At 38.0% G+C, this 19,379-nt stretch overlaps 1 protein-coding gene across 1 annotated transcript in view; it reads right to left on the bottom strand.

Annotated features, from left to right (window-relative positions):
* PLPP1 (phospholipid phosphatase 1) overlaps nucleotides 1-19,379 on the bottom strand; it is a 68,751-nt gene that overhangs the window by 16,612 nt on the left and 32,760 nt on the right. The window contains exon 3 of the mRNA XM_074811723.1: nucleotides 18,154-18,434. Within this exon, the coding sequence (XP_074667824.1) occupies nucleotides 18,154-18,434 (281 nt within the window). The remainder of the gene's footprint in view (nucleotides 1-18,153; nucleotides 18,435-19,379) is intronic.

Below are 19,379 nucleotides of genomic sequence, written 5' to 3' on the forward strand. Positions count from 1 at the left end.
ACATCGCTTTCAGCTCATAAGGGCTTCTAGCAGGTCCAGACTGAAGGGACTCAACAGTTGATGCTGACACTGTCATGCCTTCAGCAAGGTCCTCCCCCGCACAGGTGGTTTCTGCAAGGAGCTGAGTATCAGAGGTATAAAACAAATCCCACCCCACCTCTTCATCAGGAAGAGAGGGCAAAATGGAAAGACATTTCTAACTCGGTCTTAAGCAGCAACATCAAAGAAAGTGTAAACTATTTCTTCTATTTTATGCACATAGCCTTGTAAGAGTGCTGCTTCACAGGCTGTCAGTCAGGTCTCAGGCAGGCTTCTGTGCTATTTAGCTAAGTAACACAGCACTCCTGACTTAAGAGTTTGGCATATATAAACAAGACCAACTTCAGTGTCATAGCCCTCCACCATATCCAGCAGTCCCTGTTTTGATGCCTCAGGCAGGCAGAGAGCCTGAGGCCATGGAAATTCCCAGTCAGGGGAAGCATTTCTACTCTTCAGGCATGAAGATAGTAATGAAGTAATTAAGGCAGCTCTGATGTGCAGCAAGATAACTGGGTTAAACATTCACTACTCAAATACCACAAAGAAGGGAATAAAACAAACATGCACAAGTGAAACTGCACAACTTCTTGCATTAGTTTGCATGTCTAACATCATGAAACTGAATCAGGTATCAGAAAAAACCCACATAAGTTTCCTCTGCACATTTTAGAGTTCTTGGCTTATAGTTGATTCAAAGCACAGCCAATAAATAGCTTTTCAGTTTCAGAGGTACTAAATAAGCAGTCTTGAATAAGACTACTTTTGTGGGGGTGTGAATATATGTAGTATCAGATATTCTTAAATTCTTAAATAGAAAAACTGTATTGACAATGTGTTATATTCAGATATTTAAAATTCAAAACCATAAGATTACGTTTTAGCTAGACATCCCTTCTCCACTTTAGTACTCCTAACTCTTCACCAGTTAAAATCTCTGGGCAAGAATCCAGTGTGAAAGTCAATCAGCATTTTGAAGATCTGTCTTTCAGACAAACATGTCATCTGAGCCATGAAAGCAGAGCATGCTGTTCTACAGAACAGAAGATACAGAATATGGAATTCCTGGCTCCTACACCAATATTTTATCCACTGACTTTGGGCCTACTCCTGTTGTCCACTGCCTTTGGGGCTATTCCTGTTGTCCATAAGATGACATTTCCTATAATTCCTGAAGGCAGCCTGTTGCCAACTGAAGGAATACAGAAGACTAATAATTGAGAGAAGGAATAAATTAAATTATTTAAGTTTATTTTGGAATTCCTATACCATTTTAAAGGTGCTGTTGACTATTGGCATTCTTGGTTTTAGGAATGTATTAGCCCAATGTAACATTAAGAATGCCTTGTTCCAAGTTGAAGATTACAAAATTTGAATGCATTCTCATCAGGCATAGATAAGTATGCTGTACATGATTGAAAATGTTGTGCTTAGCACATGAAGTATTGCCAGAAATACAACTGGGAGAAAGTATTGATCCAACTTGTACATTGTGCAATCCCACTGAAATTTCTTTGGCAATTCTAGCTTTCTTTAAAACACAGACATATTTAAAAAAATAATCTTAAAACCCTTTCAAACACTAAGTTTGACAATGGAAAAGTTTACCAGCGATTCCTCAGCACGCAAACAATGTCTTCCCAAAGCCAGGAGAACATCTGTCTATCAAACCAGCCAAGCGGCTGCACAGCTCAGGCTTCTTTGTCATCATACTGCAAGTGCTGGTTTGCCATGAGACAGCATTTACAAAATAAATACATTTTTAATTAAAAAATGAACCACTCTTTACTAATCCCAAGAATGCAGAAGTATTAGAAGATACACTTATAAATAAAATGGTACAGACAACTCTCAAAACCCATACCTTTTGCTAATGAAGGGAAGGCTAAATTATCCCAGTAGGAATTTGCATATCAAATTCTGGGACTTTTTTTAAAATTAATATTAGAACAGTATCCAGTAAAACTGTAGTGTCATGAAACAGAATTGGTAACTGCAAAATTTGTTTTGATTCTTTCCAAAATGGCAAAGTCTGACATCAAAAGAACAGCTTTGCAGAGATCTATGCCTTTTACTCCATCAATACCTACCTCACAGATCACTTCTGATGTGAGGAACAAGGCTTCATTTTAACAGGAAAAAGCATAAGATTTAATTATTTCCACTTGGGCGATATATTACTACCAAGTTAGAAGAATGCCTTAAGTAGTAATATGAAACCAGTTTCAGGTCTCAGTTGAGGTCTACAGTTTCCATCATATACAGTACAGCCGGACATATCAAAAAGGTCTTAAAACAAGGTAATTTAAGGGCTGTTTAGCTTTCTTGAAACTTAAGTTTTGCCACAAATTTCACATGGTTTAAGATAAAGACAAAAGTAAAGACGTTATACTTTCTTAAAAAGGTTGCCAGAAGACTGATTACAATTAATCACTACAGTTTGTTATTGTAAATCTGCGTTTTTAAAGATTACCTGGAAAAATTCGTGTTATATAAGAAATAATTGAACTGAACCACACGGTACTTTTAGCCAGGACTTCTAATCCCATGTAAGCAAGTCTAAGTAAGATTGCCTTGCAGGACTTGACACTGACAACCATTTCATTTTCACTCTGTTCTATTCCTTTCCATGCACAAAGGCAACTTAGCCTAGGGAGCAGAGCCTGCTTGATAGAAGGTACCATTTCTTTAATTAGTAGAAAAAAGAAACAATACACACAGCACATAAAAGGATCATTTGTCTTACACTGTCACAAAAAAGCATATTTTGTAAAGTGCATTATTTCATAAGTGAATTACTGAACACTGGAGCTCAGTAAACAAGCTTGATTTCTTGTCTCCATAGAATGCCTTTGTAAGGACACCTGAATGTGCAAAAACATTTAAGTGAAGTGCGGGAGTCTGACAGGGAAATAAATAACCTTAGTGAAACACAAGACTAGGAAACAGCTAAATACACAGTGGAGCATTAAACGGTGAGAAATTAAAGTGTTAGAAATTACAGTTGAAAGGGATAAACCAGAAGAAAGCGTATCTTGTGGTGCCACAATAAACCTGGCAGAGGCTGAATGATAAAGGAATCTTCCCAATATAACTACCAAACTATGGAATGATCCCTTAGAGAAAAATAGGACACCCAGCAAAACATTATGCACACTCCCACATCAAAGCAAATGAAACCACCCACTGGATTAGCCAGCAAATCCTTTCTAACCTCAAGTTTTCTGGATTCTCCAAGTCTGACTCAAAGCTTCCACTGACATTTGTGTTACCCATTCCATTGATCTGGAGGAGACTGCCAGAGGCTGCAGTTTAACACATCTGTGTGGAGTAAGCCAGACAGCTCCACACAGTTGGCAGTGAAATATTCCTAGAATTTCAGTGCCATGAGGACATGGTTTAATAAAGTGCTAGTCTTACACTTAAGCTGAAGCACCATATTCTTTACAGTCAATTTTCTCTGTGCTCAACAGTCAACATGTTTTCACTGCACCTGCTCTTTTCTCAAGTGCTAAGACTTGCACAAGTACAACTTTCAATACCCACAAGATTGGGGTTGAAAGAGTTGAGGACTCTGAAATTAAGCACTTGTGATTATTGCAAAGAAATGTTTAAGTAAATAGTAGTTCATCTATTTAACAATATCAGCAACTACTCAGAAACCCATTTTCAAAAGACAATATTCCAAATTTCTTCACTTTCTTCCTTCTCTGCCAGTAGTTAAACTCACACTTAAGTACAAAGCCTTGCACTTACAGAAGGGAAAAAACTGACAGAGTCTTTCCAATCCAGTAATCGTCGTCTGGACAATTTTACTGTCAGAGGTGTTTCGATATGAGACTTACTAATAGTAAGTGTCTTGCACAATTCCCTAATCGAGTTTGGGCGGAGGGGTGCATCCACTCCGTTCTACTTGAAGTAGTGGCAGATAGTGGGAAAACTTTGCCAATGTTGACACTTAATATGCATGAGACTATGTTCCTTTTTTTGCAGACAGTTACACTTTTTTCCTTTTACAGGCTATCATACACAAGTGAAAGTTCTTGGCATATCCTAATGACATAAAACAGATCTAGCAGGTTCTAGAAAGAAATAGGCAATCTTTTTCTAATTTTCACCTTTACCACCACCACCCTTTTGAAACAAGCCCTGCAGCCAGTGCAAGAAACAGGGGTAATAAAGTAACCTTTTTCCCAAGCTCAGGATCAACATGAAGTGATTTTACTCAGGAGTACTACAAGTCTTGTCATCACTACTAGGTGGACCAGATTTTGAAGTTTGTTAACTTCCGCTGGTATAATTTGTTGTGGGTTTTTTTTTTTCTTCCTCGCTAGGAATTGAAGAATTATCTCCCAATACATCCAAGTATGCAAATATCATGTAAATTTTGTTTCTTTAAACAGAAGTATTACACACTGATGGAACAATCTAACTGGGCAATGACTAGTTAGGTAGCTATTCTGCATCTGTCAGCAGCAGTTTATACCAGCAGCTACCAGTGGAATACACTTCACCGTAAGAGAGCCAGTAAGGAAAAACCTCATCTCCCCCTACTATTTTTTCCTTTTCAAATGAGCAGCAGTCAACATGCACCTTGAACTTCCAAAATTTCTAAGTTTTATCAAAAGTTACCAACTCCTGGCATTCGTACCACACACAAACATGTATGTTCTGAGCTCTTGATATTGTGAAGTCCAACCAACTGGCATGCTGCAATGGAATTACACATGCACACGGCAAAACCACTACAAAGCAAGTTCTCCTTTGTCACTTTTGACTTTGTCACTCAATTTAACTTAACACAAAAAAGAAAAGTTTAACTTTCCACTACATTTCTAGCTAGCTTCCTCCAACAGGAAAAAAAGATATCAGGACTTTGTTTACTTCTCTTTCCTAGTAACCCCCCTCAGGAAAGAGTAAAAGTGAAAATAGCAGCAAGGTGTCTCAAATCAACACTTACACAGACTAATAGCTTGCTCTCACATGCATCAGATTACAGGCTTCTGTTCCATGAACCATGTCTCCACAAATTATCCACACAATACTACTCTGACTCACAGGAGTGTGATCATTTTACATAAAGGGAATGAGAACAAAAAAGATAATCCCTGTTAAATCAGGGATTTGATTGTTACTCCCTCTTTAAGAAACTGCTTTGGGCATGAAGCACTTGGCAAATGTGCAGAATCCTTCCCCAAACAGTTTTTAAATCTTTGAAGGGAAAAAGGGAAAGGAAGCAGTAGGAGAACTGTCAGCATTAAGGGTATTTCAGTTCCTATGGTACAAGCAATAAGCAGTTACACAGCAGTCCAAACTTTTATCTTAAGAGACTTTTCCCTTCTATTAACTTGGACATAAGCTTTGCAAATCAGTGAAATTCTGCCAAGAACAAGAAGATTCATCTACGGGTTTGATTAGCCATAGCTAGCTTCTAAATAATTTTCAGGGTGTGCTGAACACGAGTTACAAATTTTTATTTTTAATGAACTTAAGCATGATAAGCTACTGTAATAACAGACTGCCAGTACAGCTTTTTCTGAAAACCATTAAAGGGGATTGTAAAAGTGCATCTCAGTTGATTACACCATGTTCACCTTTCAGATATGATTCTCCCTACTGCCAGTTAATTTCTATTGCAAAGGCAGCTCTTTTTGCTTCTAGATCAAGTACGGCCCCATTTCATCATCCACTGTACCCAGAAGTTTCTAAAGTTTAAATATTTAAAGACTCTTATTCACTACCATATTTCAGCTTTTTTCTTCAGTGTAAAATTAACTGTAGGTGCCCTGACTAAGGTCCAATTCTCGGAAGTGGTGAATAATTTTATTAAGTGTGGAAGTGTTCCCAAATCAGCCATGTTACATCTTGAATAACAGTAATAACAGAAGGGTGAGAAGCGGTGTTTAAAGGAAGAAGTTGCACCATCTGGATAATATTACACATATATGACCTTCTATTCATCCCTTTCAACTACTTCAGTATCCAAGCTCCTTGAGATTTTTCACATGTATCTTTTCAGAAGTGAAAACTATTAAGTTAACCTCTGATGAAAACTGAACATATAAATTTCAGTACCACAGAGCACTTCACAGGTTATACACAACAAAGCAGTATGCCCCTAGAAAATATGTAGTTAGTAAGTCTGTAGCAGCTTTAGAGAAATTTGATTCATGATGCGGTTTGAAACTGCCAGATTAGGTAAGTAATCCATTTAGTTATTATGCTTGAATAATTAAGTGCAGTTTGATTTTTGTCAAAGCTCTAAGTTTCAAAACAAAATATTGGATCATTTCATACAAGTGAATTTATTTTAATGCAAAATAACATTTCATCGTAAAATTATTCCTAGTGCGGGGCGTGGGGTGGGGGGGAAGACAAGTACAATTATTAATAAAGATGGTTAACTTCAAGGAAATGTCCAGTCTCTCAGCTTAGGTTTAAAAATTCCAAAGCAAACCAATTGCAAAGGCTATCTAATGAAACAAGGGAAAACAAAACTATTCATGAAAATGGAAGTAAGGCATGAAGTTTGGTTTTGGTTGTTTTCTGGGGTTTTTTTGTTTGGGTGTTATTCTTCTGTGGGTTTTTTTTAACAGAGTTATAGTTTTGAGGGCATGCACAGAACAGACAACATAAGCATTTTAAAAGTTTGGTTGAACTTCAAAAATGTTATACAGGTTAGCCCATACCAGTTACTCTAGCACGGGTCCCTAGCTACTGGGAACTGCTCCGGGTGATTTAACTGCACTCACTGGCATGCATGAATACAGCCTATGAAAGAGCTCTAAACAAAGCTGAAATAAAATTCCTGGCAAAATGATTGGTAAAGGGCACCACCTTGGCAATTGTATTGAAATAAATTATCAAGGTCAAAACTGTCAGCTCTAATTTCCTAAAGACTTCTTTGAAGATTACATTTTGAGTTTGCAATGGCAGACAACACACAGCTTGTTCTGAGTGCAGCCAGCATGTGAGCAATAGATCAACTTAAGTAGGGAACTGTTTTTTCCTCTGGACATCTGAGTTGTAATATGAAACTGTACATTAGTAATACAATTATAATTATGAAACAACAGCTGCATTATCTGTTACCACAAACAAAGTGGCAGGCTGAAATTAGAGAACTTCAACTATCCAAAGTTAAATTCAACTTCAGAGAAAGTGCTTCATACACACATACACATCCCTGCTAGCTGCGCAAGTCTGCTTTGGAGCCTGAGAGTTCAGACTGCAGAGTGCTGCTGAAGTAGCTAGACTTGCACAACATGGCTTAATATTTACCACTTCAGGTTGAAAGTTTCACTTTTGTGTATGTGCTTACTGAGCTGACAAACCAAAAAAGGACAGCTTTTTGGATCTCCTTGGTCACCAGGCTTTCAGTGTTCCTCCAAGCCCAGAACTCCGAACTTTCCCCTCAACATCCATACTCAGTAAAAAAAGCTAAAAAATTATATCTAACAAAAATATTTAGAAGTCACTGACTGCATTACTGTGACAAACTTGCACTGCTCAACTAAACTGCAATAAATACTGCATAAAAAAAATCTGCAGTAAACTCAGGAAGCCTGAGCAGCTAGATTAAGGGCCCTTTAGTGCACATCCAGGACTATTACACATGGAAAAAAACCACTTCACACTGTACGAGAATGTGTGCTGATGGGAATTAGTTTAACCAGTGCTAAAGCAATAGCATAAATCAGCAACTGTACTGCAACACTGCAACCAAATTTAGGATGACTACAAGAGAAAGCCATTAGCACCCTAAATAAACAAACATGCTGGCATCCGGTTTGTCTTCTAAATACTTGTATCACTGCTCTGTTCCTCCTCCTTTATACTCAACTGTCCTTTGAGGGAGAATATAGATTTTTGAGAACTAATAAAAAAATATTTTGTTCTAATTTGATTCTAAAGCTCTGAAAAATTAAAGTATGTACTCAGAACTGATTTACAAGGTGACTCAAGCTTCAGCTACAAAAAGTTTTAACATCAAATTCCTTATAACAGATACTGTAGAAGAGAATTAAGGCAACCATTAAGTACATCCACTGACAGTACTTACTTGCAGATCACCTGCACCACCTTCTATTTGCTCAGAAACAGAGGTTATGGAAAACACAGTATGGCAGCACATGCATAACACATACACACTCCTAATTGGTTAGTTAGAAACCTGCTATCATAGCTGAAATTGTTTGCTGAAAAGGCTAATCTGTCAAAAGACTGTTTAAACATATTCTTGCATCATCCTCTGGAAAAGATCTGAATCCCTACTTTCTACTCCCAACTTTGCAGTATATTAATCAAGGAAGAACACATTACACTTATGCCTTCCCATCTGCAACTGTTCTGTGTCTCCGAGCAGCAGCATGATAATCAAGCGCTTTACATCCCTGGAATGAAAGATACTTGTTTACCTGAATACTATAGAGGTATTACACACATGTAGCAATGTTCTGCTTCCCCATTTTAAAGACCATGAAATAAACGGGGGCAAGATGTTTGCTATATGCATTTTTTCTGTCTAATGCATACTGCACTCTTCACTTTCAGGAGTAGAAACCTGGACTGTCTCCTTGTACAACACTGAAATCACTTCGTTATGGAACTAGTGGGAAAGTTTTCAGTTTCAAAAATGTGAAAGAACATTTTGAATGGCATCCATAAAAACTGCTAAATTTTATTATATTTTCTGAAAAAACAAAAGCTGGACCCATCAGTTACCCAGATCTGAAATTCAACCCTGATTTTTCAAGGTGCAGTCTGAAAGGACAATAAAATTCCATCACAAAGGGACACATCTAGCATTTATGAAACCCAGTTTGAAGCAGATCTTACACATGAACAAGACGAAAAGCCCTCATATCTATGTCTCAATAGAAAAACAGAAACAAGCGAATCTTCACCTTAAATGAGAGGTCAATAAATAAGCTCCAGAGTAAAAGTTAGTGAATTGAACCATATGTTGACCCTTCTCCTTTTAACTCAAGGTACAGCTGGAGATGCATAAAAAGAAAATGCGAAGTCATTAGAGAAGCTCACTTAGATGTTTGGAGCCCAGGGTACAAGTCTTGCCCAAGGCTGAAGAACACAAAGAATTGTTAAGTCTTCCTTTCAGGCTTAATCGTACACAGAAGGGATTGGGGGACAACCCCAAGATGTGTTAGAATCCACTAGTTAGACTGAGCACTCAAACACTGAAGTACAGACTAAAATTTCTAAAGACTGGGGGCATAGGAACTCAGGCATCTCCCATCTAGAAAGGCTTCCTCTCCTAGAGAAATTCAGCTGTCTCAAAATCTGCTGGAAGGACAACATGGCAGGGTGGAAGCAATTCAACAGCCTTCCTTTTTTGATACTGCTGTTGGACAGGCCTAACAGGAAGAGTGATCTCTGCTAATATGTTACTCAGGAGCAAAAATGTACTAGTTGGACATGTCAGCAATAGCCTTGGTTGCAGCAACTATGAGGTGGTAGGATTTCAAGGACAACCTCCTCAGAGCACCAATACATTCCATCCCCTTCTGGAAGAAAATAAGCAGGAATAACAAGAGGCCATCTTGATTCAGTGAGCAACATCTGAGTTTAGGTAAAAAAAATGAGAGGTACAGACTGCCTACCAAGGACAAGCACTGAAGAATCACCCAAGCATGCAAAGGAATTAGGAAGGCCAAGGCTGGAGCTAGTGAGGGATACAAAGGGCAGTGTGAAGGTGTTCAACTGGTAGGTCAGCAGCAAAACAAAGACAAGGATAACATGGGCCCACCACTGAACAGGGTGAGCTATATGCTGTGACAAAGGGGATAGAAAAGCTAAAGGTATTTGATACCTTCTTTGACTCATGTTTTGAAGTCTTTTCCAACAAGATCTTTTCAGACTTCCAGGTCTTCAAGCCTAGTAGTAGAGTTTAGCAGAGAGAGGTACTATATAGTCAAGGAAGATCTAACCATGATTACTTAAAGCTCGACTTGCAAGTCCATGAAACTGGATGGCTTGCACCCAGTGGTGCTGAAGAAGGTAGAGATGCCATGATGAGGCTGTTTAGGTATCTTTAAGAAGCCATGCTAAGGAGGCAGATGGTCCCCTTGATGGTTAGAAAAAGGGCAAGAAGGACTGAAGGAATATATTTTCCCAACAGGCTGTGGAGTATCCACCTCCAGAGCTCTTCAGTGAATCAGGATGCACAGAGTTTTGTCAAAACTCTATAGTTAACCTCCACTTTAAACCAGAGGTTGGACTAGATAACCTCCAGAGATCCCCTCCTATATATACACAAAGGCTTCCTAGGCATCCAGCCACACACCAGAAGTATTTAAGCCATTCTTGCTAGACATTTTAACAAGGTCTCCACAGTCTTCAAGATCATGTGGACATTAACAATCCTGGATGGGTGGGGGAGGGGGTGGGGAGGTGAAGAAATCAATTCAGCAGGAAGAAAAGGTTCAATGAACATTTCAGAAGACAAAGATTCAGAATTTTATAAGATATCTCTAAGGTATACTCAAAAGGGTAGAAAACATTAGCTTTTAAGAGAAGCCACCATGTTTATTTTTCTGAAATGTTTTAATACTTTTTCTGGTGACATTTTAGAAGAGTTCTTTTAAAAATAGTTTTCACCATCATCTGCAGGTAACAATCATCCTGAAATGCAGTATTAAAAATATAGACTTATGTTAATCCAAAACTATGAAGAATAACTTCATAACCCAATTGCCAGGTATCTGAATTGATTCTTAAACTTCTACCCACTAAATTGATTGGTCCTAATTAGTTTCTGTTTCAGAGAATTTAGTGACCACTATGGCACAACAAGCAAATCACTGAACATGTGAGAAGAGGACTACATTAACTAAAAGCCTTTTACTTTCAAAGGTTCCAAGTTCAACACAGCATTAGCAACAGTTGTGTTTCACACTCATTATTGAGTACTGGTATTACAAACCTACTTTTTTTCCTACATATTACTGCAGGAAGTGATTCTAAAACCAGAAAATTTAAGGAAGCATGCTTTAAGGTTTTGAAGTTCTAGGGAGGCATCATTTGCACCAGCAGTAACTAGAACTTATTTGTTTCCACCCTAGTATGTTATTGTCCCTGTGAAATTATTCAGCAGACACTGAATAATAATACTGCATACTTCATGCTACAACATTTATTCTTAACGTTTTGTGGATAAAATGTAAATTTAAATAGTACCAGATTCAATATACCTGACCTTTACACAAGGCTTTAATGTGCTATTTGTGCTGCCAAGTTTATAACATGATATATATACACAAGTGACAGCACAATCCTAAATTAAGTTCTAAAAATACTGTGAGCTGTATATGGCACCTGATACATTGTTTGAGAATTAAAAAACTCTCAAATGTTCTTTCAATTAGACCCAACCCTTCAAATACCAGAAACTTTGTTGGTGGGGGTTCTTTATTGTTGTTTTGGGGGAGTTTTTGTTCAGTGGGGGGGCACCTTGGGGTTTTTGTTTGGTTTTTAGTTTTTACCTGCTTGTGGAAAGAATTTTATAAAACTGGAGAGAAAAGCATATTGCCATTACAAGTTCCCATCCTCCTCAAAAAAGATTCTGACAGAACCTTTATTTAAGCCACATTTATTTTCTTCGAGACAGGATTTTACAAGCGGTAAGAAATACCCACTCCAAGTTTACAGATACAGTTAAGACTGACCTTTTCCAGTTTCAGGCTGCCCTGGTCAAGCATGTCTCCTGGATTCCAGATCTTGCTACCTAGGGATTACCAGTTGTGAGGGATGACCTGTAACTCCCTAAAAACAGGGTCTGAGAGAAACAGGCCTGCAAGAAAAAACAGCCTGAGAGAGATAAGGGATGGGGGGGGGGGGGGGGGAGCGGGGGCCCTCTGAGCCAAGTAATGTCTCAAACACTCGCAAGTAGCAAAACTATAGTCACAGGGTGGATAGCGAGTTTGGAACTGATAAGGCTGCCTTGATAGCGTACAATGCAGCTGGAGAGGGGAGCCCTGTGAAGGCAGGACAGTTCTGCTCTGGTGCATCTTGTGAAGTTTCAAGGGCCATCTGTCCAGTGAATGACGGACACATTATCCACAAAATGTATATTAAAGTTGACAGTTTTGACTAAATTTTTGACTAATTAGGACCAATCAATTTAGTGGGTAGAAGTTTAAGAATCAATTCAGATACCTGGCAATTGGGTTATGAAGTTATTCTTCATAGTTTTGGATTAACATAAGTCTATATTTTTAATACTGCATTTCAGGATGATTGTTACCTGCAGATGATGGTGAAAACTGAATATGCTAATAAAGATTAACAAGATCATGCTAATTACCTCATCCCATGAAGCACCTTACCCCTCCCCATACATGGGATATGTAGGTATGTGGGTTAACCTAGGGCACGGACCCAAGGAAAGTGTGTACAAGTTGAGGGGGGAGGAGGGGGGGGAAGAAGGGAAGGGGAGAAAAACAAAAGACATGAAGTGAAGACGACAGATGCATCCCTGTCAGACTCGGATAGGACCAATGCAGGAACCCGGACCAGTGATCTCTATTTCTCTATTCTATCTCCCTCCTTTACCATCAAGTAATGCAAGACATACCGTATTGCTTGCCATAACTCATTATATACTTAGCCAATTATTGTGTATCCAATTAGTACATTGTGGGAAGTTAATAAATGTCTGGACTTTGAGACTTGTCTCGCCGTTGTCCACTGTTGGGGATTTATGAATCTTTACCACTTGTCTGCCTCGTCTGAGAGGATATGACACCAATCCTTGTCTGCACAAAGGCTATCAAGGTACAATTAGCAACTCCTGACTGTCAAAATGATTTGGGAGCAAGCAGTTAACACTGCCACGCAATATATTAGTACAATCTAACAATACAGTTAGAAGGAACCCCATCACCACCTTGAAGTGCTGAAATACAATATATTTAAGTAACTAAACAAATAGCTTTAAAAATTGCCTTTTCTCCTCCTACCAGAAGCCTAAAAAAAAAATCTTCCACACCACTCATTAAGATACACTAACAACAAAGGCTTTTTGAACATGTTGAAGACTTATCCCACAATTCATATACTTGAGGAAAACAAGCAGCTCCTGATTTTCAACTTTGTTACCCTACTAAGACATTCAAGCTTCACTGTCTACAAAGTTTCAGACAGACAACCAGCAACTACAAGGTACACCCACCAAAGGAACAGTAAAATATTAATTCAGAGCTCCTGCTGCTGAACATCTGTGGTTTCTATTAACTCTTTTCAGTGCAAGAAAGGTAACAAACAGGATGCGTGAACAATCTGCCACAGACTGGCTAGAGCAGACAGGTTTGGGAAGTATGCCTTAGCTACCAATAAGGAATGGAGGTCACCTGTCCTTTCTGTGTCCTCCCTGCCTACTCCTCTTTGAGGAATTTGGGTATCTTGCCAACCCGCTCAAAGCCAGGCAAAGGCAAGCAGTAGCAAGCCAAAAGAGAAGGAAGCACTGAACAAGAATGGGAGCTGCAAAAACGGCTCACTCATCCCCACTCAATCAGGGTTATGGCCCAGCACACTTACCTATTTTACTGAACCCTACTTTGCTGATTTGAAAAAGGAAACAGCCATTTCACAAGTCATTATCTTTATGGGTGCTGAAGGAAGTACCTTAAAGGCAATCTAGCAGCATTAAAGTATATGCTGGTATACTAAAAGTGACATGCTAATTGCTAGCACCGGTGACAGTAGGACCTGTTTGCTTTGACCTCTCTTCATTCATAGACACTAAAACTTATTTTAGTGTATTAGAAAAGTCACTGTCTCCCAATAAAGAAACTACACTATATGAAGTTCTGTACCCTTCTGTCCAGTGCAACTACATTTTAAAAATATTTATCTTACTCAACTGCATTATGTGCTTTAAGGAGAACTTTGCTATTTTGATATTCAAAAGAAAAATCACTTTCACAGGTCAAGCACCTTTACTGAGTTACTACTCTTAATATTTACTTAAATGGAATATTACAAAGCTCTACACACAACTAGTTCATAAAAGCTTGAGAATGCAGTTCTGTGTAAGTCATTCACCCTCAGAAAGCTGCTGTGAAGTAGCTCATACCAAGCTTCTGTGTCTAGCTTAAATTAAATGCCAAAGAAATCCTGAAGAAAGCGTTGTCTTACAAAAGAGACACTGAAGTACAGTTTCTAATGCTAATATGTAATTTAACTAGCAATTTTTAATGTAACTAGTGATTTCCATGTATATTTTAGAGATCTTCAAGTGTTACATACTTTCAAGTAATATATGCCAACTCTTACATGCATCTTTCAACAAATATGAATGAGATTTACCAAGTACACAACTGTGATTGTGACCCTCAGCTTAGCTTAACCACTAGTAGTACTGAAAGTACAAACTCACTATAAAAGTTGTTAAGGAGAACCTAAGCTATTTAAAACTGAAGAGGACTCCGTCTTCAGCATGATACAGAGCAAACAAGATACATAGGTCAGAATTAACTTATGAAACTGAAGTTAGAAAGTAAAACCTTACCGAAACTAACCAAAACCCATGAGCACTTTATTAATTTAGACAACCAAGCATAAGTCCCATTGGTTTATGTTCATGATAAAGCATATATGTATTTTAGCATGCACTTTAATACTATTGTTACTGATGAACAATAAAGACTAATGATTATCCTCCCCTCACGTCCCCTTGTTATAACATAGGAAACATATGCAAAGAGTTGCAAACATCAGATTTGCATAAAACAGTACTGGAACAAAATATGCAGAGATACTTGCCCAAAACACTCAGCCTCCAACCATAACTTACAGGCTTCTAGAAACATAGGTTGTTTTCTTGGTTTTATTCTTCTAGAAGTTTGTCCAAATGGTTTTTTGAACCCACCTATAAACTTACACATCTCAGAACTGCAAAGAGTTCCACATCTTTCTTAAATCTTCTTAATCTTCATGTGAGAAAAATAAAAATAAGGAACTACTTCAAATGTTTTCCCTCCAGTTTTACTCTTAGGAGGAAAAGGGAACAGTGTTGATTACCTAGCTTCTGTACCACTTCTAAAGTATCATCTAGAAACTTCCATCTTACACCCACCTCTTCAATACACACCCACTTTATTTTGACCAAGAGCTCTGATTTACTCAGAGATGCTGCATTCCAAAGCTATTTTATATTTATAAAATGATAAGGGATGGGAAGGGAATAGAAACCAAAACAAAACAGAAGAGTACAATATGCATAGAAGTGTACAGTGGATTTTTACACTGGAAGCACTGCTTTCCTGCTATGAATTAACATAAACAAAGACTAGATTTGTCTTTTGGACAGTATAAATGAGCATGAATCTCTAAAAATATTCAAACACAACCTCAAGTTGTACTACTACACAGGAATAATAGGTTCAATTCAGAACATATGGTTTTGTATGCAACACTACAATCGTCCTGTCTTCATTTTTTCTTGGAATATCTATCTGCATATTTATTTTATGCAAGTGATTGTAGATGCTAATAAGTTTGCCCTAATAATTTTGTCCAACTGATCCAGAAATTCACCTCTGGGTTACAGTTTGAGACCCTACTGACCTCCTCCAACTTGCTGTAGAACTCACTGCAATCAAACTCCCTCCTCTTAGTGGCTTATTAACTGTAAAGTATGTAGGCATATGACCTAAGATCATTGAAACCACCCTCTCAGATGTAGGACCCAATTTCCATAGGAAACCCAGAATGATTTACTAGGTCACTGTATCCATGACATCCATGTGTACAGGACAATGTTCCACTTTAATCTACCCTTCTTTGACCATGCAGTAACTTACTTTTTCTTTACAGCTTCCTGTGCATGGAAAAACCTCAGCTGAGAGCAGAAGCACCACAGGTGAGCTCACAGTGAAGTCATCACTTCAAGGCAAACTTTGACCAAGGACAGCCCTCTTACATCATGTTCTAGGGAGCAACAGTGACAACAGAAAAAAGGGAACAAAACAGTAGCTGGGAATACAAACCTAACAGCTCATCAGTTAAGAGATGACAGACGAATCTTGCTTCCAATATGGAAGTCTGATTTCAAAGCACTAGTTGCACACGGAAGAGCAAAAGCTAGGTGATCAGTATGCCATTGTTCCCCCATGTTATTCTCATACAACAAAAATCTGTTTCCTTGATTGAGAATAAGCTGACTCTGGTTTTCAGCATCCCCAAAACGCAGAGAATTTTACTTCACGACCATTTAATCATTACGGTCTACTTGAATTTTCTCCTTTTCCCTCTTTACATTACAGAAGCATTTTTAGACTCATGCGAAGTTCAACTGAAGACTTGGAGCTATACCCGAGTTGAATTTTGACCCCATAGTTCCATGCTGAAAGCCATGCAATTCGGTTTCAAAGAACCTGAGGAAGTGCCTTTTTGTTTAAAGACTCATTCCACTTGAAACTTAGACAAGTATCTTTTCACATAGTAGCAGAATAATAAAAAAATACAACTTTTATTGAGTTGAAGCAAAAAAAAAAGTCAAAACATTTTACCCCTGCCACAATGTAATACACAAAAAATTCTGTATTCCCTCCTCTTGTAAATTACCATTTTATCTTCTTTTAAACTCTAAAGAGATAGTTTCTGGCAGTTACTTCTGCTAACTCACTACACTAAAATTTGCAAAGCTGACAAGATACCAAGACAATTTGTTATCTTGGGGGAAGCAGCATCTCCTTTATGTCGTTAGATCTCTGACAAGTCACTACCATTTAAAAGTCTGACAGACATGCTGTTTAAAAACTCTTGTTTTCTACATTTCATGAAAATCCTCCTTGGTTTACTCTGCCTTTTTCCAAACTGAAGTTGACAGTCATATAGAAAGTGACCATTACAGGTGTTTAGATACATCCCATTTCCTGGAACAGAGATAAAAGTTATACTTTGCTAGTGGATATTCTCACTCTACAGGACTACTCACAGATAAGGAAAGTCCACCCAATAATCAAGGTCTAGAATAGCTTAGAATAAGTAAATAGAAGTCTTCTAAGCATAATTTAGGCATTAGTAATACAAAAAAAAAGCTGCACACAAAGCACACTACTGCAATCTCTCAAAGAGCAAACTCCCATTTCTCTGTTGCATGAAGTTCTGCTCATTTTAGGATTATCTGCTCTACTGCCTATCTATCATCATGCACTTACTTCTCTACTAGCAACAGCCATTCAAAATACAAACTGCTCCTGGCACCTTTGAACAGCTGCTGTGTGTGACTTGGAGCTGGACCTGGTCCCCCACCAAATCAGTACACAACATTTTCCTGTGACTGCTGAGGAATACCATGTAGGCTACTGGAAGATCCACAGGGAACATGTGCTAGAAGAGCAGAGGACAGTGAGCAAAACCTACATACATGTATTTAAGAACCATACTCAGAGAGAAGAGTTCTAAGGGTATACAGATCTTCTGGAAAAAGAATGGCAAGGAGTTTCTCTAAAGCAAGCTTCCAGGGAGCTCAAGCAACTCTAATACCAGAAATTATTCTGAACATACTTTTAATATTTTCAGTCGCATTCAAACATTTTCGCTTATAACACTGACAAAATTCCAATGTGTCAGATGCTTCTTTTGTTTCCCTGTTATCTTGCTTCAATTGAACTGGCAGGTAAGGATTTAAGGTAAAGAAATGCCTAGTATCGAGAAAACCAAGTAAAGTGATTCTCTTCAAAGCCCTCCATATTTTTATATGGATACATCCAGTTTTTACGTGCTTTCATTCTAAATCTAAACTGTTTTCCTTGCTATTCCACATCCAATTTTGAAGGCAGGTTTCAAATTCTTCTCTTTACTGGGATACAGAGACACTTTAGAAACATAAATAGATGAGAATCGAAACTGAACATCACCTACATTTTGTAAAAAAAGCAGAAATGAATACACAATAATTTATGCATTCTTCTGTATAAAACAAGTTTCCACAAATTAGAAAAAAAATCCCAGTGTCTAGACAGGGCTCAAAGTTTAAAATTCATTACAAGAAATTTACTCTAGAATCATAAAAAATGCAGTAGCAATACCAAACTCAAACTTAAGAAAGAAACAGGTCTTAACAATCAAGTACACAAGGTTAGTCAGACTCACCTTCCCTCATTGATTTTTGCTTTGTCTCCTTGACAAGAGAAGTTCTCAATGTAACCAAGACTGCAGTTGATTCGTGTCCAGTCGGGCTGGCACACAGCGAGGAAGTGAGGACGCAGCCTACCTATGGAGTACTTGGCAATGTCTGTCAACGACTGGCTAGCAGCTGCTCCAAAAATGAAGGTCCCAATGGCTTTGTAAATAGTGGCTATGTAGTTATTTCTGACAAATGAATTTGAGTGCAAATTATTATAAAAGACAGAGAGAGTCTCTCCTAGGATTATCTGAAAGAGAAATAAGGACAACAGTTAAAGAAAGATAATCACTTAAAAAGAAAGATATTACTCTACTGTTATTAACACTCAGACATGTAGTTTCAGAAATTAATTTTATAAAAATTAAGCTGCAAATTTAAATTTTCCAAGAGTCAGCAGTAACCATGCCGAAACTTTACACACTTATGTAGAAGAAAAAACCATTATCTTACCCTGCTTCATGTTGAACTTAATATTGTTGATTTTCAGAATATTTATTAAAACAAAGCCTTCTCAGAGTAACATTTATCCATATTATTTGGCATGGCCCTAATTACAAGTATTTTCTCCAGAATAACATTTTATTCTACATTGAGTCTTCTTCAGCTAAACTTCTGCTGAGCAAATTTTTTCTATTTCATCATTAAGTTGTTTGGTTTTTTGTGAAGCCAGAGACTATTCTGAAGGGTCTAGACTTCACTTCCAGATGTGAAAGGCCAGTTATTTAAACAAAGAAATATTCCTCAGGAAAATTAAATTCTATGGGGAGAAAACGAAACGAGAATGGGGACAGACAGGCATTACTGAGGTCTTTCAACCTGCTTGTCCAAGGTATATGCATCAAGTCTGTATCAAGTGTTGACGGGAAAACAGATTTAATTTTATTTCCCTGCAACTATATCTTTTGCAGAAAGTAAGTTTTTCCTTAAACCAAGTACAAAACTTCAGCCCAGACAGGCTGGATATTGAACCAGATGGTCCCATTTTGTACAGAAAGGCTCAACTCATACAGATGATCAAGTGAGTGGGGGACTGTATACATGTATGTAGACTGGTCTTTAAAAATCATGTAAAGATTAAATGATGGCTCCATCGTCACTCAAGAGTGACAAGTCCAGGATCCCATCAAAGCAAAGCTTTGGTGAATGAAGCTGTTATTAGACACTCTGACACTTGGGCATACAAAGTAGCTGT

Source organism: Strix aluco, chromosome Z, assembly GCF_031877795.1.
Source record: "Strix aluco isolate bStrAlu1 chromosome Z, bStrAlu1.hap1, whole genome shotgun sequence".
In the NCBI taxonomy this organism is placed as follows: Eukaryota; Metazoa; Chordata; class Aves; order Strigiformes; family Strigidae; genus Strix; species Strix aluco.